Below are 26,060 nucleotides of genomic sequence, written 5' to 3'. Positions count from 1 at the left end.
TTGAACAACTAACCCCTACTTTGAGATAGTGACTGCTGGTCCTTGACCATCAGGCTCCATGAGAATTTCAGACGGTAATTTCTGTCACTTACCTATGATCCGATGCAGTCAGCTCTGCCCTCCCATAATAGAGCAGATCACTTCCAATCTCTCTCTTCTTTATCTCTAATTCACAATCAGACCTCCTTAAATTTACATCTGAAATACAGTAAATGGCAATATGTCAAATAATCACCATGGTTTATTCATAGAACAGTACAGCACAGGACTGGCCATTTGGCCCACACCATTGTGCAGACCTTGATGCCAATTTATACTAAATATCCTCTTCCTGTGTATTATCCATATCCCTCATTCCTTTCATATTCCTGTGTTTATCTGAATCTGAAAGCCTCTTGAAAGCCGCCACGCTGCCTGCTTCCACTACTGCTGCTGGTAACCCATTCCTGGCACCTATCACTCTCTGCATAAAAATACTTGCCCCTCACGATGCCTTTAAACTTCCCTTCTAACCTTAAAAACCTGAACAGTATTCAATCTGGCTGGAGCCATTCCTGTGTCTACTTTGGAGGAATTTGATGCTTTGGTTCTGCAAGGACCAGGTGTGAAAGGCTCCTTTCAGCTTATACTAACATGTTCCTCACTGGCACAGACTTCTTTGACTCACGTTGGATGTAAACAGTCTTCTTAGCCATGTTTACTGCTAAGATCAATGAAGGTTATTTGGTCAATACTCTACCTGTGAAATTCTGGGAAAGACAAAATTCATTGTGGGTGTAAGAAATACAAGTTGCCTAACAATAGCAAAGGCATCAAGAAAAATGTGGTTCAATAACCAAGAAGTTAAAGGAACAAAACTAGAAACCAAATAATTTCACATATGAATAAAATAACAAGACCCCAGATACAGCAAGATCTAACTCACAGAAAAACATACCAATCCGTCAGAAAGACAGAGAAATTTGGTGGGGAGAGATAGCAACTCAGACAGAAAGGAAGGAATAACTCTACATTAAACTTTACAAGATCTAAATAAATTTAATGATAGCGTCACACTAGACAAACAAAATGTGAAATATTAATTATACAATGACGATTATAGCTCCATATTTGTTTGAAGAGGCATCATTAAGTTAATATAAGGCTTTGTGGTTTCTTCATGAATGAAGTTTCTTTACCCAGAGTCAAGAGCCTATCTCCAGATAATTTGGCTCTGTTAATGAGAGGAAACGGCTGCTTTCAAGATACGAGGTAATTATTCAAACTGTTGCAGGATATACTTGCACTCCTTATTTTCTACTTGGCTAATAACTCAATTTAGAAACATAAATACCTGTTATATCACAGGACATTTTACTTTTCTTCCAAAATAACACCCTATCAGTCCAGGCTGGAGTCCGGCACTTGTCACTTGTGTCATAAATGTCTGTTCCCACATCGTATTTGTATGTTGGAGCAAAGGTGATGGTGCCTTCAAAGAAGTCTTTAAAAATCTAAGTGAAAGAATGATGTTTTATTTTAATTTGAAGGATATTTAACATTGCAAATGATTACTCCTCAGAAATTGATTCCTTTGATGATTTAACATTACAGAAAATTCTTTCGATTACTTTTATTAATTATACTGCACCAAGCAGTCTCGTGCAGCAAGAGAAAAGGGCATTTGAGGTTTCATTACGCAAGTCAGGTCAATGCACTGCACACAGGCCCTCAACGTAGATTCCTGAAAATGACTGTCACAGCTGATTCCTACCACTGCCTTTACAGCACAGGTCTGTAATGCAGTGAGGCAACCAATACCAGAGGTAGTGCAGATTCTACATACAACTCGTGATAATGAGCAGCCTTGTACAGCTGCCTACATCACATGAAATGAGCACCTGGGTTCATTGCACACTGCTTTCCCCGTGTCCGTTCTAAAGTACTAATCTGGCAGTTGCTCTTCAGGATTCCATCTGCTTGGATCCCAAAAATGGAACAGCTAAAAATATTTAAAGGGAAGGAAATTTTTCTCTAGTTCTGCTAAGTTATACTAAATCTACAATCCTGACACCTCAACATTAGAATTCAGTTATTAGGCTTAGAAGAACTTGCACTGCCTATTCACCAGGACGTGATGAGATCTCCAGAATAACAAAGAGATTGCATAAAATCTGCTGATATGACTTGATTTTGACTTCTTAAAGAATTTGAAGTTCAAAGAAACCCTTCATGTTTGCATGGGAAGAACATTACCTAAAAATAACAGTCAGAGGAGATTGGATACAGTTTACATCTCACACAGAGGGTGGAACTCTCACATGCAGACCCCAATCATGTTTGTATCTATCACTCAGTGCATTGCATGTAAATACACAAGGGAATCAAATGACTTTTTGAAAAGTAAGTCTGAAGAATTAACAATGGGAAACAGGAAAGTTGCATCTGCAGAAGACAATAAAAGCATCCTTACACTATCATAAAATCCAGGTATTATGGGAAGGTAGAAAAGAAAAATATTCAAAACAATAGAAAAGGAAAACAAACAATTCTGACAACAGTCATTTCTGGACAATTGATGACTTGAGGCCTTGGAACTTGAACAAAATGGTCGCAGTCCTCAATTCAGTGAAGGCCCTTGATTCAGCTGTAGGGAAGCAGAATATTGCAAAAGTAATGTCTCCATTTTAGAATGAACTGATAGAAAACAGGAAATTACTTAGCCAGTCAGCATCATGTCAGTTATTGGAAAATGCTGGAATCCATCATTAAGTAGTAACAGTAGCAATATTAAAATTAAGCAGAGTCAACAAGCTTTTCATTGAAAGGAAAATCTTGTCTGACAAATTTATTCAAGAACTTCAATGATGAAAATCAAAGACCGCCAGAAGATGTAGCATATTTGTATTTCCTCAAGGTATTCAATTTGGTTCCACACAAAATATTATTGAACCGAAAAGCTCATTGGGTCAGGTATAAAATATTAGGACAAATAAAGGTTTTCAGTTCCCACAAGGTTGACAAGGTTGATTCCTGTAATGTAAGTGTTGCCTTGTAAAGAAAGACTGACCAATTTGGGCCAATACTAACTGAAATTTATATTAAGCAGGGTTGAACTGATTGAAAATTATAACTGAGGCATTTTAACAGCACAGATGCCAAGAGAACATTTCCCTTTCTGAGAGCCGTGAGAACCAAGGATCTGAACTTCAAAATAAGACATTGTACATGTAAGAAGAAAAAGATTTTTTTCCCAAATAGCCACACATCTTTGAAATTCTGAAAGGCAGGGAGTCATGAAGGTCAAAGTAATTAGAACAAGTGAGAAGTTGTACCCGTAACCAACACCATAAGGGCTGAATAGTGGACCATTCTCTTGGAGTCGTTTGGGCTCCTCCTCTTATTACTTACATCTGTACCTATTTACAGGGGTGAACCAAGCTGCAAAGTCAATACTGGAGAAGAGGATAACATGCAAGTACTGAGATGGCTTTAAGTGGAGCTCTCACTTCACTTGCACCCTTTCATCATCTATCCCCAGTGCAGTGATCCCAACCATTTTGTTAGAGTACCTGTTGAGCACAATTGAATTCCAGCAACAAAAGATGCTCTAAAATCACAAGTGCACACCATGTACTCATCTTCACACCATAACAATTACAGGTTGACACAGACTGGTCTTTTGTGTGCAATGTTAAAGAAAATATGTTCTACATAATTTGTACTATTAATTAATGAACGATGATCGGTCTTGTTCACAAATCACTACTACCTGTTCCCATGATTGTGTTAAAGATAAATTCAGCATGCAACATCCTTGAAATCTAATTGCTGGCTCTTTATTTTCTTCATTTAATAGATTTATCCTATGATATTCCTTAATTGAATATCTGATAGCTCAAACCTGTTTTCCTTGATTGGCCCAATATACCACAATGCATTGAAAGAACCAAAACCACTTTACTGTTAAAGTAAAACCCCCTTTTATATCCTCATGCTCGTTCTTTGCATTCACCTTGCCATCGGCCTTCTGCTGTTGAAGCTGGTCGTAAGCCTGAAGACCCGTCCAGTCCCGTCTCTTAATATATTGGATGACTTCATCATGTGGAAGATCAATGCGGAAGTTTGAATCTCCACACCAGAATACGTAGTCATGTGAAAAAACATTTTTTCCCTGCCACAAGGAGGAGAAACATATATTATCCCTTCAACCTTTGGTAAAAATTGCATAGCACTTAAAACAGAAAATGAAGGTAACTGAAGGAGTGTTGAGAACAAAGGCCAAAATGAAGAATCTATGTTTTAAAAACTGCATGTCAATTGAACAATAAACTGCAGGAATACACTTGCTGCTTACAGTAAACAGATGGGACAATGACCATCTGGACAGTAAGCACAGCTGTAGGAAAAATGCACTTATTTAACAAGTGGTATACACTTAGATATTTTTAGATAAAGGAGAAAATATTTTTCACTTACTATTTGGTTTTTATAAGCAAAATGTTAACGTAAATTTATGACCCAAAAATAGCTGTTGGTGTTGATAACACTGCAGTGAGATGCCTGAGAAATCTCAATTTTCTGGCAAACAGTTTTGTTCATCAAAAATCTGCAGAAGCTGAAGATGTGAAATTTCAATCATTTGTCTTTCCACAGATCTCTCTGACCTGCTAACTATTGCCAGAAATTTGTTTTTAATCTAACAACTATTATTGTGTGCAAGCTTTCTTCCCAACACTCACTGGCTCTGACACTGTGAAGAATCAAAACATTGAAGCACTATTACATATTTCCTTTCAATACAGAAAGCCGAAGAGTCCAAATGAAAAAATTCCAACTCTCAATTCAATCCCATTCCCCCCATTTCCTTACAATATACTCCTGCATGCAAGAAAATTTACACTCCTCCAATTCCACCATTAGCCTCTAATCTTGAGGACAATTACTGCAGTGAATTAATCTGCAAACCAGTTCTTTCTAGAATGTGGGATGTGTCCCTGACACTGTGCTGACCCCTTGCATACAACAAGCATCAAGATCAAATCAGGGTGGTGCAACACCAGCAGTACCATGCTGCAAACATATTAAAAGAATTAAAAATAAATTCCAGCACTTAAAACCAAAGTAAACTTCTTAAATACATGAATTAACAATGCATATTTAATGTAATTTATTCATGATTAACAATGCATATTTAATGTATATTTATTCATGATTAACTTAATGCATATTTAATATGTTAATTAACTTAATTAAAAATAAATCAATACACCCTTCTCCCTCTCAATGACAACTTGCTGAATTTCCATATGGTCTAATCTGGCATCAGTTCAACAGGCAGCTCTCCTTCTGTGTTTTATCACCTGCTTTTGCGAAATCTAACCATTGTTCTATCTTCCAAATAAACTTGACTTTTGGCACACCCTGCTCAGTTCATCTGACTCGTATTTTACCCATTTCAAACTGAAATATCTTTTCCTTCTTTTTCACTGCCTGATTTGCCTATTTCCCACAAAATTAAGTCTCCTTTGTTGAACTGCCTTTAGTGAATTATCTTAGTTCTTAAACATTAGTATAAAATTTTTCAAGTTTCACTTCAACTTAGATCATGATTGTACTAGCCATGTTTCCTTCCTCCTTCAGATTACTTGCTTACCCAACGCTGAACATCTTTATGTCATATCCTAATTGAAACTCCATTTCAGTACATGGCAAAGTCTTGTGCAATAGGCAACTGCACTGTTTTGGATTGACCAACTCAGGCTGTTGCAACTAGAGAATAAAAAAATAACATGAGGGAATTCAGTACCTCCAGAGTTTGCACTAAATTTTAATCTGCTCATAGAGTTTGCAGGAAAGTAGCATTTATCTACTACCCAGGTCGTACTCTTTTCTCGCTGCTAGCATCATGAAGGTGGTACAGGAACCTCAAGACTCAGACCATCAGGTTCAGGAACAGCTATTGCCCCTCAAGCATCAGGCTCTTGAACCAAAGGGGGTAACTTCACTCTGCTTCACCTGCTCCATCACTGAACTGTTCCCACAACCCAAGAACTCACTTTCAAGGACTTTTCATCTCATGTTCTCGTTATTTATTGCTTATTTATTATTATATTTTTTCCTTTTGTTTTTGCACAATTTGTTGTTTGTTGCACACTGGTTACCTGCCCTGTTGGAGTTTTTCTTTGATTTTGTTATGGTTATTGTATCTGTTGAGTATGCCTGCAAGAAAATGAATTTCAGGGTTGTATATGGTGACATTGTATATGTGTTCCTCAGGAGTCAGTTCAGTATTGGGACCGCTGCTTTTCACATTGTTTGTCAATATTTCAACAAGGGAATTGATGGCTTTGTGGCAAAGTTTGCGGATGATACGAAGGCAGCTGGAGGGGTAGGTAGTGCTGAGGAAGCAATATGATTGCAGTACGACTTAGACAAATCGGAAGAATGGGCAAAAATGTGGCAGATGGAATACAGTGTTGGGAAATGTATGATAATATATTCTGGTAAAATAAATAATAGTGCAGACGATTATCTAAATGGGGAAAAGGTTCAAACATCAAAGGTGCAGAGGGACTTAAGAGTCCTCGTGCTAGACTCCCAGAAGGTTATTTCAGACTATTATTTAAATGGGGAGAGAATTCATAGTTCTGAGATGCAACGGGACTTGGGAGTCCTCGTACAGGATACCCTTAAGGTTAACCTCCAGGTTGAGTCAGTAGTGAAGAAGGCGAATGCAATGTTGACATTCATTTCTAGAAAAATAGAGTATAGGAGCAGGGATGTGATGTTGAGGCTCTGTAAGGCGCTGGTGAGACCTCACTTGGAGTACTGTGGGCAGTTTTGGTCTCCTTATTTAAGAAAGGATGTGCTGACGTTGGAGAGGGTACAGAGAAGATTCACTAGAATGATTCCGGGAATGAGAGGGTTAACATATGAGGAACATTCGTCCGCTCTTGGACTGTATTCCTTGGAGTTTAGAAGAATGAGGGGAGACCTCATAGAAACATTTCGAATGTTAAAAGGCATGGACAGAGTGGATGTGTCAAAGTTGTTTCCAATGATGGGAGAGTCTAGTACGAGAGGGCATGACTTAAGGATTGAAGGGCGCCCATTCAGAACAGAAATGCGAAGAAATTTTTTTAGTCAGAGGGTGGTGAATCTATGGAATTTGTTGCCACGGGCAGCAGTGGAGGCCAAGTCATTGGGTGTATTTAAGGCAGAGATTGATAGGTATCTGAGTAGCCAGGGCATCAAAGGTTATGGTGAGAAGGCGGGAGAGTGGGACTAAATGGGAGAATGGATCAGCTCATGATAAAATGACGGAGCAGACTCGATGGGCCAAATGGCCGACTTCTGCTCCTTTGTCTTATGGTCTAAGGTTAACTTACAGGTTAAGTCAGCGGTAAAGAAGGCAAATGCAATGTTGGCATTTGTTTTAAGGCGAATAAAATATAAAAGTAAGGAGATATGCTGATGCTTTATAAGACACTAGTCAGGCTGCACTGAGAATACTGTTAACAGCTTTGGGCCCCATATCTCAAAAAGGATGTGTTGTCATTGGAGAGAGATCAGAGGAGATTTACAAGAATGATTCCGGGAATGAAGGGGTTAACATATGAGGAGTGTTTGGCAGCTTTGGGCCTGTACTCACTGGAATTCAGAAGAATGTGGGGGGATTTCATTGAAACCTGTCAAATGTTGAAAGAACTAGAGAGGGTGGATGTGGAGAGGATGTTTCCTGTGGTGGGGTATCCAGAACTAGAGGGCACAGCCTCAAAATTGAGGGGCGACCCTTTAGAACAGAGGTAAGGAGAATTTTTTTTAGCCCGAGAGTAGTAAATCTGTGGAATGCTCTGCCACAAACTGCGGTGGAGGCCAAGTCTGTGTGTATATTTAAGGCGGAAGCTGGTCGTTTCCTGGTCGGACCGGGCATCAAAGGATATGGTGAGAAGGCAGGTGTATGGGGTTGAGTGGGATCCGGGATTAGCCATGATGGAATGACGGAGCAGACTCAATGGGCTGAATGGCCTAATTCTGCTCCTACGTCTTGTGGATATACATGGACTTTGGTAACACATTTACTTTGAACTCTGAAGACATTAAGCTAGTCCACCCCAACATTATTCAAAAGGTCAGTTTGTAAAAAATAAGTAAATGAATAAATACCATAGGGAAGCTGAGTTTCTGCATGATTTCACGATAATCTTCATTCCTTTCTTTCACTTGTGACTGTCCTGCTGTCAGGTGTGCAGTTACAAAGCAAAGTGTGGTGCTGTAAAACTGTAAACGAACAGCCACAGCTCCTTTATTCCCAGTTTTTCCTCCCATCCCAGTTTTGACCCGATCCATTGCAACTTCTCTGGAAAAAAGGAAAATCATTTCCTGTGTTGCACTTCCCACTTCTCCATTTTAATAACAACATTAATAAGTAACAGTCTGCTGTGTCAGGATGTTTAAGCTAACCAACTCCACCCTCTCATTTTCTTGAATTCTCAGGGCTGAAAACCTTTTTTTTCCCCCTCAGTTTTAAATGTACCTAGAGCAAACATTTACATTTCAAAATCTTTGCCCAGGATATTTCAGAATCCAGTGATGCAGACTTCAACAAAGCATAAAACATGAGTTTAAGTTTTGCAAAGATGACAATTTAATTACCAAACAGCATTTGCTGGTTTGATTTGAAAGCATTGTTTTTAGAAACCTAAACTAACAAAACTGGTCATTGAGCCAGTATCCAAGATTCTTCAATTTTCAAAAAGAACTAATTGTGATCTACTATGCTATTCAAAAGCAATGTACCAAATGATGTAAAATGATTAGTCAGACTGAAATCCATATCAGTAAATGTGACTTTTATCAGGGCTTTGAAAATGAGCTTTAAAATTAAGTGGGACAGTTATCTGAGAATAAGAAGTCATTTGCATCATAAAACTGTGTCATCCAGAGGGAGGGTGTGCTCAGTAATACGTTCTGCGAAGGCAGAACAGAAGCTGCAAAGAGGCACGTACAGTGCCTTGCAAAAGTATTCAGCCCCCAACCCTTTGTTCACATACATGAGCATTACAACCAGGGATTTTAATCAATTTAACTGAGAATTTTTACTTGCTCCTTTTATCATGTACAGCCCAAAAAAGGGAAAATTATAAAGCATGAAGAACTAAAAATTCAAAACCTGAAATGTCAGCAGATCAGAAGTGTTCATCCCTCTTTGCTCAGTACCTCTCACAGCTGTTACAGCCCGTAGTCTTTTCGGATAAGTCTCTATTAGATTTGCACAACACGATGGAGCTAGATTTGCCTATTCTTCCTTGTAAATTGCTCAAGCTGTGCCAGGTTAGTTGGGGAGTGGCGGTGGACAGCAATCTTGAGGTCTTGTCAGAGATGTTGATCCAGTTAAAGGGCAGGGCCCTGACTGGGAAACTTGGGACATCAATTTTCATCATTTGAAGCCACTCAGTGGTTGCTCTGGCAGTGCGTTTTGGGTTGTTGTCCTGCTGAAAGACAAACTCAGTCCCCAGTTTAAGCCTTCTGGTAGAGTCTAGCAGGTTTTATTTCAGGATCTCTCTATATTTAGCAGCATTCAGATTCCCATCAATTCTGACTAGATTTCAAGTCCCTGCTGCTGAAAAGCATCCTCATAGCATGATGCTACCTCCACCATACTTTACAGTAGGGATGGTGTTACCTGGCTGATGCACAGTATGAGATTTACATCACCTGTACCACTTAGTATTGAGGCCAAAACGTTCCACTTTAGCCTCCTCCGACCACAAGACCTTCTTCCACATCTTTACGCTATCTTCTAAGTGACAGTTTGCAAAGTCTTGACAGGCAAGAATATATATGGCCAGGGCTTCTTCCTTGCCATTCTTCCATAAATAGCTCTTTTGTGCAAAGCCTCAGAGATTGTGGAGCCATGAACTTCATCTCCAGTTGCAGCCACTGACTTCTGCAGCTCATTCAGTGTGACTGTTGGTGTCGCAATAGCTTCTCTTACAAGTGCCATTCTTCTCTGCTGACTAAGTTTAGAGTGACGGCCTGTCATAGCCAGTGTGGATGTGGTTTCCTATTTTTTTTTCCACTTTTCATGATGGACTGCACTGAGCTCCGAGATATGTTCAGTGACTTGTCCCTGAATTTCCCTGACTTGCCTTGAATGCTTTTTGTCTTCATTTTGGTTTTGTCGGTTTAAGATATAGTATACTGTTGGATCTTACAGAGAGAGGGGGTATTTATTCTTATGAAAGCAAATGATCCTCCAATTTTTTGCATCAACAATTGGGTGAGTTAGTATGGTAATATGCAGTATTGCACCTGAGGAAAGTTAGCACAATAATTACAAAGTGGATAAATACTTCTTCGGCATCATAACTTGGTTTTTAATTTTTAGTAAATTGCTGAAGGTTTTGGAATTTTTCTTTCAATTTGACATGATGCACAAAGTTTTGTAGATTAGCTAAAAAATTCCTACTTCAATATGTTTTAAATTTAGAAAATGAAACAATAAAATGTAAAATATAGTGGTGGGGCATGAATACTTTTTCAAAACACTGTCATTAGCCAAGAACAGCCGCCAGCACCAAGTAAGTTTGAGCAGATGGAAATACAGATTATTGGTATCACATCCAAAATCAACTCATATTTTCATTGCAGTAGCCGGAGGCCAGCAATCACATTGGACCCCTTTAACAAGTTCAAGTTCATTGCCATGTCAGTGTGTGTGTGTCTCTATTTGACATGGACTAAATGGGCTGAAAGGCCGGTATCTGTGCTGTACTTCTTTGTGAATCTAAAACACACGCGGTGTGCAGCACAGTTAAGTAGTAAACAGCACAGTAAATAGCTTGCTGTCCTAGTGACAAGACCTTGGTGGTAGCGGGATATTCATTGGTCTCACAGACGGAGGGAAGAAGTTGTTTCCCAGTCTGGCAGTTCTAACCTTGATAGAAACATAGAAAATAGGTGCAGGAGTAGGCCATTCGGCCCTTCGAGCCTGCACCGCCATTCAGTATGATCATGGCTGATCATCCAACTCAGAACCCTGTACTAGCCTTCCCTCCACACCCCCTGATCCCTTTAGCCACAAGGGCCTTATCTAACTCCCTCTTAAATATAGCCAATGAACTGGCCTCAACTGTTTCCTGTGCCAGAGAATTCCACAGATTCACCACTCTGATGCTCCTGTAACTTCTTCCAAATGGTAGTAAGTCAAGGCGGTTGCGGGATGGGTGATATTTGGGCTCTTTGTTTACAATGCTCCCAGTAAATGTCACAAATGGAGGGAGGGAGATCCTGGTGATCCTCTTGGCGGTTTTTACAATCTTCTGCAGGGTTATGGGAACCGATGATGCAGCCTCTCTCAATGGTACTCCTGTAGAAAGTAGTTAGAATGGGAGCGGGGAGCCTTGCATGCCTCAATATCCTCAGAAAGTGTACATGCTACTGTGCCTTCTTGACTAATGAGATGGTGCTGTGGTTCCAGGTCAGATCATCCATCAGCACACTAAGGAACTTTGTGCTCTTCACACTCTCCATGGAAGAGCCATTGATGTGTAATGGAGAGTGGTTGACCTGAACCTTCCCAAAGTCCACAATCATCTCTTTTGTCTTGTCCACGTTCAGACTCAGGTTGTTGTTCTCACACCACTTGACAAGCCTCTCTACCTCCTCTCTGTATGCCAACTGATGAGGCCAGCCACTGTTGTATTATCAGTGCAGTTAGAGCTGGAACTGGCCGTGCAGTCACAAGTCAGCAGCATGAACAGCAGTGGACTAAGCATACAGTCCTGGGGAGGCAGCAAGCTTAGCGTACTGGAGCTTGAGATTTGTTGCTAACTTGGATTTAAGAAACCCAAGATCCAGTTACTGAGAGGTGTGTTGAGTCCCAACAAGGACAGTTTACCCACCAGCCTCTTGAGGGATAATTGAATTAAATGGTGAACTGAAGTTAATGAACATAACCTTGATCGTTTTCCAGGTGGGCAGGACGTAGTGGAGGGCTGAGGCTATGGCATTGTTAGTGGACTGGCTGGAGCAGTAGGTGAACTGGAAAGGGTCCAATGTAACTGGAAGCTGGGATTCTATATGATCCATTACTACCTGCTCAAAGTACGTCACAATTGTTGAAGTCTATGCCACTGTTAGGCCAGCTACCATGGCTCTTTTATGCATCAGAATAATGGTGATTGCCTTGACGCCTACAGGGACTGTGGACTGTTTCAAAGAGATATTAAACATGTTCGTTCAGACTTCTGTTTGCTGGGCCACACAGTCCCTCAGCATCTGAGCAGCATGTTGCCTGGTTTCACATCTTGCGCAAGTTTCCCCTGGCTAGGATCCCCCACAGCTCAGCTGCGGACAGTCAGAGTGCCTGTTCCTCAAGAAGAGAGGGGCTTTCCTCCAAGTCATATCAACATGGTCAAATCACGCACAGAAGACATTCAGCCCATCAGGAAGGGAGGTATCTCTATCGTTGATGTTCAGACTGGACTTGTTATCAGTTATGGTTTCCATACCTTGTTACATGTGCTGCTGTCACAACGGGTGCCCGGGAATTTTCTGTGAGTACTCAAGCTTTGCCTTACAAATTGCACAGGACAGCATGGTTCTTGCTGACTTTAGAGTTGTCCCATTCCCTGATCTGAAAGCAGTACACAAACCTCTGCAGTCAGCCCTAGCAATGTAGTATTTAATCATGGTAAGGTCCTTACTCCATTTCCCTATGTAGCCAGTCACCGATCCTGCATATTCATCAATGATGTGATGACTGTAGGTAGCTGCCTCCATGAATATGCTCCAGTCAGTGTTTTCAAAACAGTCCTTCAGCGCTGAGGTGGCTCCTTCTGGCCAGGTCCTGATCTCCCTGTGAGCTGGTTTGACTCATTTAATCAGTCGCCTTCATGTTGGGATTAACAAGATACGTTCTGAGTTTCAAAGGTGAGGCCAGGGGACAGCTGTGTGGAATCCACAAACGTTGGTATAAACCATGTCTAATACATTTTCTCCTCTGGTTGTGAAGTTGACATGCTGGTACGACTGTTTTTAAGTTGGCATGATTGAAGTCATCAGCAACAATGAAGACACCATCGGGGTGAGTGGCCTTGAGGTTGTGGACGGTGCCGTGGAGCTCCTGAAGCCCTTCCCAGCACTAGCACGGAGGTGGGGGGGCGGGGGGGACGCAGCAGCAATAATCCCAGTGGCAGTGAACTCTCTCGGTAAGTAGAAGAGCCTGTACTTCACCATTAAAACTCTAATGGCGGTGAGCAGTGAGCTGTTACTACCAAGGCGTTCACACACCAATTCTTACTGGCATAGAAACACAGACATCCTCGGTGGTCTTGGCAGAGATCGCAGCATTTCTGTCCACTCGAAAGGAGGCTTGGCCTTCTGGACGGATGGGGTCCTGGAGCGCGAGTGTGGGCCCGCAGGGATCTCGCTCATATACCGGCACATTTACCACACTTCTGCGTTCTCGAGCGCCACTTCTGACTGCCGCATTCCCGAGTAACTGCAGTAGGCTGCTGTATAGAGCCTGAGCCTGCTACACGCGTTAGAACATAACTACAGAGCGCATTCATTATCCCGCTCACTAGTGAGGCAGACTTTTGATGTTCTTTATGATCAGCAGTGCTTTTCGATCATAGAAAAGGTGAACAGGACAAGAAATGTCATCAGTGATTGGAGCTGAAGTGACCACTGTGACCATGTGTGCCACCATCTTGTCAACTTCCAAACCTCCAGTGAGATCTCGCCATTCAGTGAGCTCTGTCGCGGACCTTGTCCTCAGATCCACTTTTGTTGATCGCTGTTTAAAGCCCTCAACTTCCCTCCATTACTCACGGTTTGGTCTCTATAGCTGGAATAGATAATTTTGACGATTTGTGAGCTTGTAAGAGAAGAAATTCTTCCTCATTTCTTTCAATGTAGTAGGGAGGCCCCAGTGTTATTTGGGAGGGAATTGCAAGATCCGGATCAAATGTGCCCAGGTGATTGTGGACTGATAAAGCTGACTTCTTTCTGCTGATGGTTGTCAGGCTTCCTCAAGGCCATCGCTCCTACAGTGAGCAGTATCCCACCATAAACCTAATTTTCACCTTGTAATACTGCAAAAGCTTTGTGGGCCCTTTGCTTCAAAGTGCCCAGTCTCTGACCTACTCTTGGAGTCTTTGTATGTGTGAGTTCATGCTAAATAGTGAATAAATATATCACATTAAAATATTGTTTGTCAGATATCTGGTAATTGTGGCAATGATCATTACTTGGTAAATGCATTACAGATCTACAAAAGTGAATCAGAAACGAGAATCACTGGTGAAAAGCCATAATGAAGTAAATGCTATTGATTACAGATGAAAGCAGTTGGGCCTATATGAAAGAAAAAGTAGAGTAAAGGGGAGAGGTTATTACAGGGAATTTTAAAAATCTGACATTCGCTTTGCGAAATTCTTTGTTAGTGTGTGGTCTTCGAGTGAAACAAAAACAGAAAAGTTTAGCAGTTCAAGTAGAATTGATCAAGATATTAAATTCAGTGGGTAGAGCAAAAGGGTAGAAGTAGAAACTGAACTCACTTCAGGAGAGTTAAAAAGACAATCTGCTTAGCTTAATGCAATTTCATGTAATTAAGTTTAAGTTAAACAGTAACTGCTAACCTAATATAGGGCACATGGTGGAGTCGTACAAAAATAAACAGACAGACACCCACAAGTTGCCCTGAAGACAGCATGATGTACTTGTGTGTTCTGGAGATTGCCTTCTGAAGTTGTTCTGACCACATTTTCCTGTTTGTTGTGCTGCAACAAAAGAAGCAAAGCATAAGAAAACAACGCAATACTTCTCAATATTTTGCACAGCATGGAATTTTGCAATCAGTGGCCAAGGCATTCACGTATATGGGAAATAATATATAGTCTAAATAAATCTAATCTGAATAAAATTATTTTAAGTTCAAATTAGACTTCCCACTTGACATTTTTCAATTCACATTGCAAATTGAATTAAATTACTGTTATAATTAGAATGGAAAATTAATTTTCTTTTTTGACGTAGAAACAGGATGCAAACATTAATAAAGTAGCACTTGATCAATAGCTTACACTTGGCAGTGGCTCCAATATAAAGAACTTCCATATGTAAATTTGACCCAATTTTGAAGTATTATGATGGCAATAACATAATAACAAAAGAAGAAACCATTAACCATCTGCCAAGGGGAACAACACAATAATTCGTGTAATGCTATTACAGAGCCAGTGATCCCAGGTTCCGATCCGCCATTGTCTATAAGGAGTTTGAACTTTCTCCCTGTGACCGTGCGGGTTTTCTCTCTGTGTTCTACTTTCCTTCTACATTACTGAACATTTGGGTTAGTAGGTTAGTTGGTCACATGGATGTAATTGGGCTGCATGGGCTTGTTACCATGCTGTACCTCTAAATAAAAATACAAAATATCAAACAATACTTTGAAGACTTGGCTATTGCAACGAGAAAGCATTAGATTAGATTTACTCACCTTGCACTAACAATGTTTCCAGCATTGAGCTCCACCATTTCCTGAAATCCAATTGCAAAAATATCTGGTGGGCAGTTCTCATTATCTATGTGGAGAACATAAAGGGCAAAACAAAGAGTTAAAGAATCATAGTAATCATGATTCTGACACCTGGCAGCAAAAATGATTTGTTTTCCTTTGTTTTCGATCAGTCTAAAGCTTAATAGATCTTTTGTCATTTTAAATCCAGATCTTGTTTGAAGCAACAGTAGTTTAACTTACTACCCTCAGAAATCTGGGTGGGTAATGAAACAGCCATTATTCATTGAAGCACAGATATTGTCGCTGTTGTTGCCGCCAGTACTCCAGCACTGCCCGTGGAATAAAAAGTGCGATTTCGGCGGAGTACAGAGTGAGGTTCATTGCTAAAAGCCAGAGGGAATATCTCCCGATGTTCTCAGGTGTGCTCCATCGATTCAGGAGCCACAGAATAAAGGAATTTCCACTCTCCTCCTCGTGTTTTTGGTGATCAGGAATGATGGACAGTTGGTTGGAAACAGACCAGGTACCTGATGCTCATGCAGGGGAGAACGTTCACAAAGTGGCAAAACTCCTGGCACATGGATGCAGTGCTTGAATTGGTTCAATGATCTTCCAAAAGCATCTCATCAGTCTAACAATGACCAATAAGTTATTGGATACCAAAAGAATAGAAGACTTTGAGCACTGTGTGGGAAAGTAAACCGGAGGGTTGAAAGATGGTACATCCTATTTCTACTTCTATTTCTTATGTTTGAGTAGCTGCACCACTCAAAATCCCATTTACTGTTGAATTGACAATATTCTGCATTGACATTAAAACACAGAACAGCACAACACAGGTTCTTCAGCTCACAAAGTTGTGCCCATCTTTTAACTAATCCAAAATCAATCTAACCTTTCCATCCATGTTCCTCCTTCAGTTACTTAAAAATTCTTAATAGCCTCCATCACTACCCTGGCAGTGTGCTCCATGCAGCCACCACTCTCTGTAAAATGTCTACCTCTAACATTCTCCCTATACTTTCCTCTAATCACCTTAAAATTATGCCCCCTTTGTATTAGCTATTTCTATTGTTGGAACAAAGGGGTGGTTATCCACTCTATCTATGCCTCCTATCGTCTACACCTCTCCTGCAACTGGTGGGGTATGTAGAATACTCCCAAAAGTGATTGCTCCCTTCCTGTTTCTGACTTGCACCCACACTGACTCAGTCGATGATCCCTCCACAACATCCTCCCTTTCTGTAACTGTGAAATTATTCACTGATAGCAATACTACTGCCCAACAACTTTTACCTTTCCCCCATACCTTTTGAACATCTGGAGGCATTCCTGCACAGTACGTTGGCCATATTAGAGTCATAGCAAAGTACAGCACAGAAACAGGCCTTTCTTCCCATTCTGTCCATCAGACCACTTAAACTGCCTACTCCCAATGACCTGCACCGGGACCAAGCCCTCCATGTCCCTAGGCATTAATGTACCTATCCAAACTTACATGCACCACTTGTGCTGGCAGCTTTTTCCACACTCTCACGACCCTCTGAGTGAAGAAGTTTCCCCTCATGTTCCCCTTAAACTTAACTTTATTTTGTTTTACTTTATTCTAGCTCAATGCACTGTGTAATGATTTGATCTGTATGAACATTATGCAAGACTAGGTTTAGGCTTTCGTTGCATCTTGGTACATGTAAACCAACAGCAATGCCTTCTCTGAGCTGCACTGTTTCACAGTAACATATAGAAGTAATCACAACACATTACAGCACAGTGAAAACCATTTAAATTGTACCAGGACAAATATATTTACATATACAATTTAAAATATAATGATTAAAAAGCCTATTAATTAGTGTGAAACTAGCAAACTGTTGTCCAAGCTCATCTGGATCACAATGCCATGTGAGGAAGGAAATCTGTCAGTTATCTGGTCTGGCCTCCAGGTGAGAACAGGCACACCTTTGTGGTTGATGTGACTTAACAAACAACTTAGTTCACGGAGTAATTACAGAAAATTACAGGCAGACAATGATTACCAGCCCTGTCAATGACATCACATTGACTGACAAAACCTTCCCAAATGTTAACACTGGTTAATTTCCCTTTAAAATTATTCATCTGACACGCTTTTGGTAACTTTCACCTGTCATCTGCCTCCATTTCTCTGCTCCAATAGCCTGCTGTTGAGATTTTACAGGATTTCAAAGTTTTAAGTCATTTGCAAAGTTTTCTAACTATTCATGAGCACAGGTCACTTTTGTTAATTAAATAGTGGCCCCACATAAAAATATTGGGAAGATATCCAGAACCTTGCCTCCAGTTTGAAGAAGAGTTATTACTGTAGAGGCTCCATTTTCAGCTACACCTGCTTCTGCAGAAACTGCAGCACTTGCCATTCCACCTTCTCACATCTCTGTGTCATGTATTCCAGCCACACTGTTCCTGAAAAGCAATGATTCCCTCAAACTTCTTGAAATTCAATATGCTGCAGTAGAGTTCACGATTCTGTATTCAGCACAGAATTCAATTGTATCAGATCAGCAGTCTTCTATCATCTTTCAAAACATACAGGTTTTCCTTAATGTCCCCTTTTCTGATATTAGGCTTTATTCATGTTTTTACACAATTCAATGAAGTAACCTTGGTTATTTAATTTATAATGCCATATTATCAATTCAGTTATTTTATCTTTCCTGCTTTCTATCCAATTACAGACCTACTAATCACCACATTCTCTCTCCGTACGTGCAAATTAAAATGTACCTCACCTTTACTTTTTCTGAGTTTTAACAAAACGTCATCTCATTGAAAGTTTAACCCTGTTTCTTGGTTCATAGATGCTGCCTAGCCTGCCAAGTTTTTATATCACTTTCAATTTCCTTTCAGATTTGTAATGTTTTAATTTCATTCAATGGTCCTGAGCCAATGGCTGACTTGTTCAGCCACTGGTCTTTAATGTAGAGGCCTTCATTTCTGCTGACATGTCTAGTGAGAAAATAACAGTGTCCATTATCATTTGGAAGCTCAAACATAAAACATCAACCTACTTCATTCTCCACAACCCTCTCTTTTACTGCATAGTAACATCTGCAAGTCCTCTCACACCTTTCTGAGTGGACTGGACCATGGTACCTTGCCTCTGAAAATTCCACAACTGCTTCCAACATCACCCCCACCCCTGCAACCAACTCAACCAACTGCATTATTTTTCTTTTGTCTCATCCATTGAAAATTGCTTGTATTTGTTAAATGCATTTCCTTTGTACCATCATTTAGCTATGACACTGGCAGTGTCCTTTGAAGTGAACATTAAACAATTACCAAAGACTGACTTATATGTCTTGCCTTTCACATGCCCCACGGGAAGGAAATAGGATCCACAAGTCAAAAGGCTTTGTCAAAATGGTAGGGAGATTGCGTATCAAAATCTTTAAAGGACAAAACTGAACCCTTCGTTCATATTAGTCTACAAGTAACAATAGTGAGCTTCATTTTCAATACTCAATATTCATCCCAACTCTTCTTCTATGGCCTCCTTCCTCCAAGGTTCCAATCAGAGGGTGAGAGGCACAGAGCAGGTGTGAGCAAGTACTTTCGATGGGGATACCTGCTGGTCCAAGTTGAGGCAACAGTTGGTACACGAGCTTTTTATTTCCCTATTGCTATTGCTTCTCTGCTTACTCTGTTTTGCCTTTATCATTATTTAATATTAGGTCATTCTTGCCTTTAACATTTTTGTTCTTTATTTTCTCCATTCGCTTTTTTTCCTGTTTCTGATGACTAAATTCTGATGAAAGGTAAAAAAGTGAAACATTAACTTTGCTTCCCTTTCCGCAAAACTCCCTGATGACCATTTCTCACATTTGTTCTTTTTTTTAAAGTTTTCAAATACATGCAAAATATTGGGGTGGTATAGTAATCTAGCAGTTCGTGCAATTCTGTACAGTGTCAGTGATCACTGATCAGGGTTCAATTCCTGCTTCTGTTTCTAACGAGTCTGTACACTCTTCCCGTTACCATGTGCATTTCTTCTGGGTGCTCTGGTTTCTCCCCACGGGTTAGGGTCAGTAAGTTGTGGGCATGCTACATTGGCACCAGAAGCATGGTGACACTTGTGGCAGCCTCCCACACAGTCTTCCGACTGTGTAGGTCTTAGACACAATACACATTTTACTGTATGCTTTGATGTACATGTAACAGATAAAGCCAATCCTTTTTACAAAGAGACACTGTCATCCGTGACACATTTGGATAGTACAGACAGTTCTGCTCCAAGATGTTTCCATCACACAAATTTGATAAAGTGTGATTGATGAACTTGAGAACACTATTTATATTACATGGGCCCAATAAGTTATAACAACATTATTTTTGAAAATCCTGCAGGTAAAATAACTTTGTAGTTGCCAGTCTGAAACTTTGGAGTCTGAAGAACCCTTTTTCCTATTGACAGTTTTGTTTATAATGCTATTTTCCACTATGTGAGGTTTCCTAGGAGTACAACACCATAGCAGAAGTACAAAAAACACAGCAAAATACAGGATAGGTTGTTGCCTACTAATTAAAGAACACATTTCAATTATCCATATTTCCTTGGAGGCCAGTGAAAATACAGCAATGAGAACAGAATTCAAAACGTTAATGGCTTCACCCACAAAAATGGTTTAACCAATAAAGCTATTTTAACTCTGAGTGAAATGCTTATATTATTTAAACATACTCATCTAACAATAAGCTTGAAAAGCAAGATTTAGAGGCATACCTCGGAAGTTAGCTTCTTTACAGTGTTGGAGTCCATCAAGTAACCAGCTAGTGAGATCCACAACACTGAGCATCTTGCTTTTGAATTGCTTACCACCATTTATATTCCATGAGCCTACGCTGATGCGAGCACGGTTGAAATTTGTATATTCCATGTGGCGTTCACACATTGCTTTTAAAATTGCAGGCGGAGCTATTGGACAGTAAAAATAATAAATTATTTTACATCACTGACTCCTTTAAAAAGCACAAGACATCATGGATGAAAACTGAAACATTAATACTTTGAGTCTCTGAATCTGTCATGAAGCTGGTTACTTACTGACAAGTGCACTGCTTTCCATAAGAATCCTCGCCTTCTCTGCATAATCTTCACTGTAGAAGTTCCCCCTAAGAAGCAAATCAATGGCTTCCTGTTTAGCTCCATCAAAGAAATTAGCTTGGATCGTTCTAGACACAGAACGTGCTCCATCCTTTACCTTGACAAACACAAATAGTTTATTAATGGAGGCAAAAGCTGGGGGATATAAGCACGAAGTATTAATGTGGAGACAAGTATTTTTTCCTCATCATTGCAGCTGGTTTCTTTCACTTCAGTCAATTAAATAATCTTGCATAAATTGCTTTTCTGAGTGTGAAAGCCATACTGTTGTAAGAACCCATCTGGTTCACAATTTGCCTTCAGGTCAGAGAGTCACAGAAACATGCCATCTTTGCCAACCATCATGTGTAATCCCACTTTCCCGTATTAATTCCATCGCCTTCCCTGCCCATTTAAGTGCCTTTAATTGTTCCAGCCCCCATCACCTCATTTCAGGCTGATCCCAAACACCATCCAGTCGGTGAACATTTTACCTCTCCTTTCAGCCTCCTCCCTCTCACCTTCAGCCTATTGCCTCGAGTTTTAAACACCCATACCTGCAAACTCTGACTACCTAACCTATCTGTGCCTTCCATAATTTATTATACTGTACCTCGATCATGTCACTTCACAATCTCTTTCACTCCAAGAAAGACAGACTCAGTTTATGTAAGCTCTCCTCATAATTCAACTCCACCAATTCAAACAATATCCTTCTGAATCTTTTCTGCACCCTCTGTAGCTTAATCTTTCCTATAGTGCAGCACCTAGAACTGCATACAGTACTAAAACTGTGGTCTCACCAATACTCTGTACAAACGGCAACGGGATGAAATCTATTTGCCAAGTCAGTTGCTACAAAAAAAACTAGGCAAATCACCCATTCAACTCAAGAACAGGATTTAAGCATGGGAAAAGCATATATGGTCCAGAGAGTTCTGCAGAATCCTCAATTTCCCAAACTGAGAAAACTCTGCCACATTTATTCAAGTAACCACATAGTCAGCCCTAATCACAGAACCATTCCTTTCAGTCACATGCTTGGATAGTTCAGCATCATCTTTTTACTTGCTAATGCTCCTGTATCTTGGATATTTTGCTTCATGAATTGTATTACTTTAATGATCATTACTTTAATGATTACTTTAATGAAAGGCAGTGTGTTGTGTCTTTGAGCAAGGCACTTAACCACACACTGCTCCAGTCCACCCAGCTGAAAATGGGTACCGGCAAATGCTGGGGGTTAACCTCACGATAGACTGGTGTTCTATCCGGGAGGGAGTCTCGTACTCTCAGTCGCTTCATGCCACAGCAACTGCCATAAGCAGGACAGACTTTGACTTTGAATGATCTCAAAGGGGAAGGATGGCATTACTAATCAGGGAAAATATCACGGCAGTGCTCAGACAGGACAGACTGGGGAGCTCATCTACTACCGAGGCTATATGTGTAGAACTGAGGAACGATCAAGTTAAAGGGATAATATTATAGAAGCTAATTTGTAGAGAGTTTGCAGACTGTTACAAGAAACATAAGGTTGTGGTAATAAATGATATTAATTTTCCATGTATTGATTGAGATTCCTATACTGAGAAAGTGTTGTGTAGGATATAGATTGTCAAATGTGTTCAGGAAATTTTTTTTAAACAATACAAAGAGGTCCCAAGTAGAGAGAGTACAATAATAGTCTTCCATTAGGGAATGAGACAGAGGTGGTGGAAGGGAACACTTTGCTCCAGTGATCATAAAGACATTAGTTTCAAGATATGGTGGAGAACAATAGATCTGGTCCTTGGGTTGAGATTTTAAACTGGAGGAAAGCCAATTTTGATGGCATCAGAAAGGGAAGTGTGGATTGGGACAGGTTGTTTTCAAGCAAAGTTTGCTTGATAAGTGGGAGGTCTTCAAAAGTGAAATTTTGAGAGTACGGAGTTGGTATGTTCCTTATAGAATAAATGACAAGGATAACAGGTTTACATTCAGGGAACCCTCAGCTTTTGAGAGATATTTAGGCCCTGGTTAAGGAGGAGGAGAAGGTACACAGCAGTGTGACGAGAATACACATAAAATTAAGATGTTTGCTGGCCTGGGTTAGCATCAGTGACATCAGCAAGTGGTCTGCCACCTACCCTCAGGGGAGGGAGAGATAAGGAACAATGGAGCAGCGTCTGGAGATGTGTAATGAAGGGATGTGGGAGGAAGAGCTGTCTGGAGCGGCTCCCCTCTTTGAACCTTGAACTGTTTGAAGTGGTGGACGGGCGATACCCCAGCAGGGGGATAAAAAGGGACAGGTTCGCTAAGGCAGACTGACACGCCACCCGAGGTAACGAGACCCTGGAAGCGGTGCGCCTCTCACGAGTGGGTGAGAAGTACCAGACAACGACCAGGGTGGAAAGGTACGATCAGCGGGAACCCGGTGTGTGTCCGCCCTTGCCTGGGTGCCGGGTTCACTGCAGAGGATCGACCGCATCTGGAGGAGGGGTCACAGTCGGTGACCTCAGGTGACATCACCAAGGACCCGCCCAAAAGCTGTTTGTGAGCCATATCGCCGGTCTGTGAGTGAAGCCGTTCTGAATGATCAGTTGTTCCTGTTCTATCTCTCTCTTCCCCCCACGTTGTCCATCGCCAGGGCAACGACTACTGCGAACTGAACTACTAAACTGGACTGAACTTTGAGTCACTTTTAAATTTGGTCATTTACCCCTAGACAACGATAGAGCTTGATTGATGCTGTTATCTTAATTCTGTGCACATGTGTGGTTATCATTGCTGAACTGTTGCATTTATTATCCTTTCGATTACTGTGTTGCTTGTTTCTTTAATAAAACTTTCTTAGTTCTAGTAATCCAGACTCCAACTGAGTGATCCATTTCTGCTGGTTTGGCGACCCAGTTACGGGGTACGTAACAGCAGGTACAGGCAGGAAGGAACAAACAAGGTACTTGAGGAGTACAAGAAGTGGAAGAAAACGCTTAAGGAGGAAACCAGGAGGCTAAAGAGGCACTAGTTTGCTCCAGCAGATGATGAAGGAGAATCACATGGGCTTTTACAGTTATGTTAAGAGCAAAAGAATAGCAAGGGACAAGATTGGGCTTTTTGAAGATCAGAGTGGTCATCTATGCATGGAGCTGAAAGAGATGGGGGATTTTATTTACCTATTTTTATTTAGAGATACAGTGCAGAAAAGGCCCTTCCAGCCTAATAAACAGCGCCACCCAGCAACCCACTCTACTTAACCCTAGCCTAATCATAGGACAATTTACAATGGCTAATTAACCTACTAGCAGGTACACCTTTCGACCCAGAGGAAACACATGGGAAGAGCATACAAACTTTCACACAGAGGGCACCACAACTGAACTCTGATGTCCCAACAACACACATCAAAGTTGCTGGTGAACGCAGCAGGCCAAGCAGCATCTATAGGAAGAGGCGCAGTCGACGTTTCAGGCCGAGACCCTTCGTCAGGACTAACTGAAGGAAGAGTGAGTAAGGGATTTGAAAGCTGGAGGGGGAGGGGGAGATGCAAAATGATAGGAGAAGACAGGAGGGGGAGGGATAGAGCCGAGAGCTGGACAGGTGATAGGCAAAAGGGGATACGAGAGGATCATGGGACAGGAGGTCCGGGAAGAAAGACAGGGGGGCGGGGGTGACCCAGAGGATGGGCAAGAGGTATATTCAGAGGGACAGAGGAAGAAAAAGGAAAGTGAGAGAAAGAATGTGTGCATAAAAATGAGTAACAGATGGGGTACGGGGGGAGGTGGGGCCTAGCGGAAGTTAGAGAAGTCAATGTTCATGCCATCAGGTTGGAGGCTACCCAGACGGGATATAAGGTGTTGTTCCTCCAACCTGAGTGTGGCTTCATCTCCACAGTAGAGGAGGCCGTGGATAGACATGTCAGAATGGGAATGGGATGTGGAATTAAAATGTGTGGCCACTGGGAGATCCTGCTTTCTCTGGCGGACAGAGCGTAGATGTTCAGCAAAGCGGTCTCCCAGTCTGCGTCGGGTCTCACCAATATATAAAAGGCCACATCGGGAGCACCGGACGCAGTATATCACCCCAGTCGACTCACAGGTGAAGTGATGCCTGAACACCTACGCTCTGTCCGCCAGAGAAAGCAGGATCTCCCAGTGGCCACACATTTTAATTCCACATCCCATTCCCATTCTGACATGTCTATCCACGGCCTCCTCTACTGTAAAGATGAAGCCACACTCAGGTTGGAGGAACAACACCTTATATCCCGTCTGGGTAGCCTCCAACCTGATGGCATGAACATTGACTTCTCTAACTTCCGCTAGGCCCCACCTCCCCCTCGTACCCCATCTGTTACTCATTTTTATGCACACATTCTTTCTCTCACTCTCCTTTTTCTCCCTCTGTCCCTCTGAATATACCTCTTGCCCATCCTCTGGGTCACCCCCCCCGTCTTTCTTCCCGGACCTCCTGTCCCATGATCCTCTCGTATCCCCTTTTGCCTATCACCTGTCCAGCTCTCGGCTCTATCCCTCCCCCTCCTGTCTTCTCCTATCATTTTGCATCTCCCCCTCCCCCTCCAGCTTTCAAATCCCTTACTCACTCTTCCTTCAGTTAGTCCTGACGAAGGGTCTCGGCCTGAAACGTCGACTGCGCCTCTTCCTATAGATGCTGCTTGGCCTGCTGCGTTCACCAGCAACTTTGATGTGTATTGCTTGAATTTCCAGCATCTGCAGAATTCCTGTTGTCTGATGTCCCAAGCTGTAATAGCATCGCACTAACTGTTCTATTACCATGGCACCTGTACTTACTTGGGAGACAGACACAGAGCCTACACAAGTGAAACAAATCAGCAGTGAGATCATGGACCATATACAGATTACAGATGAGGAAGTGCTTACCGTTGTGAGGCAAATTAGGGTGGAAAAATCCCCAGGGCCTGACAAGATCTTCCCTCGGACCCTGTGGGAGCTAGTGCAGAAATTGTAGGGGCCCTAGCAGAGGCATTTAATACAGCAATGGGTGAAGTGCCAGAGGACTGGAGGGTAGCTAGTGTTGTTTCACTGTTTAAGAAAGGCTCTAAAAGTAAGATGGGTAATTATAGGCCAGAGAACCGCACATCGAAAGTGGGTAAGTTATTGCAAGGTATTCTAAAGGAGCGGATATATAGATATTTGGATTGGCAGGGACTGATTAGGGTTAGTCAACCTGGCTTTATGCGTGGTAGGGTATGTCTAACGAATCTTACAGAGTGTTTTTTTAAAGAAGTTACCAGGAATGTTGGCGAAGACAAGGCAGTGGATGTTGTTTACATTTGCTTTAAATGAAGCATTCGATAAGGTCCCACGTGGGAGGTTGGTCAAGAAAGTTCTGTTGCTTGGCATTCAGTAAGAGTTAGTAAATTGCATTAGACATTGGCTTTGTCAGAGAAGCCGTCTGTGACTGGTA

The 26,060-nt window shown here is 41.4% G+C and overlaps 1 protein-coding gene across 1 annotated transcript in view; it reads right to left on the bottom strand.

Annotated features, from left to right (window-relative positions):
* The window catches only part of LOC134350594 (synaptojanin-2-like), a 118,404-nt gene that overhangs the window by 27,836 nt on the left and 64,508 nt on the right, over window positions 1-26,060 (bottom strand). Inside the window, exons 11-18 of the mRNA XM_063056022.1 lie at window positions 20,595-20,751; window positions 20,274-20,465; window positions 15,491-15,575; window positions 14,631-14,771; window positions 8,149-8,341; window positions 3,995-4,153; window positions 1,334-1,493; window positions 93-198 (exon numbers count right to left, since the gene is read on the bottom strand). Of these exons, the coding sequence (XP_062912092.1) occupies window positions 93-198; window positions 1,334-1,493; window positions 3,995-4,153; window positions 8,149-8,341; window positions 14,631-14,771; window positions 15,491-15,575; window positions 20,274-20,465; window positions 20,595-20,751 (1,193 nt within the window). The remainder of the gene's footprint in view (window positions 1-92; window positions 199-1,333; window positions 1,494-3,994; window positions 4,154-8,148; window positions 8,342-14,630; window positions 14,772-15,490; window positions 15,576-20,273; window positions 20,466-20,594; window positions 20,752-26,060) is intronic.

Source organism: Mobula hypostoma, chromosome 8 (assembly GCF_963921235.1).
Source record: "Mobula hypostoma chromosome 8, sMobHyp1.1, whole genome shotgun sequence".
Lineage (NCBI taxonomy): Eukaryota > Metazoa > Chordata > Chondrichthyes > Myliobatiformes > Myliobatidae > Mobula > Mobula hypostoma.
This window is presented reverse-complemented; position numbering and strand designations above follow the sequence as displayed.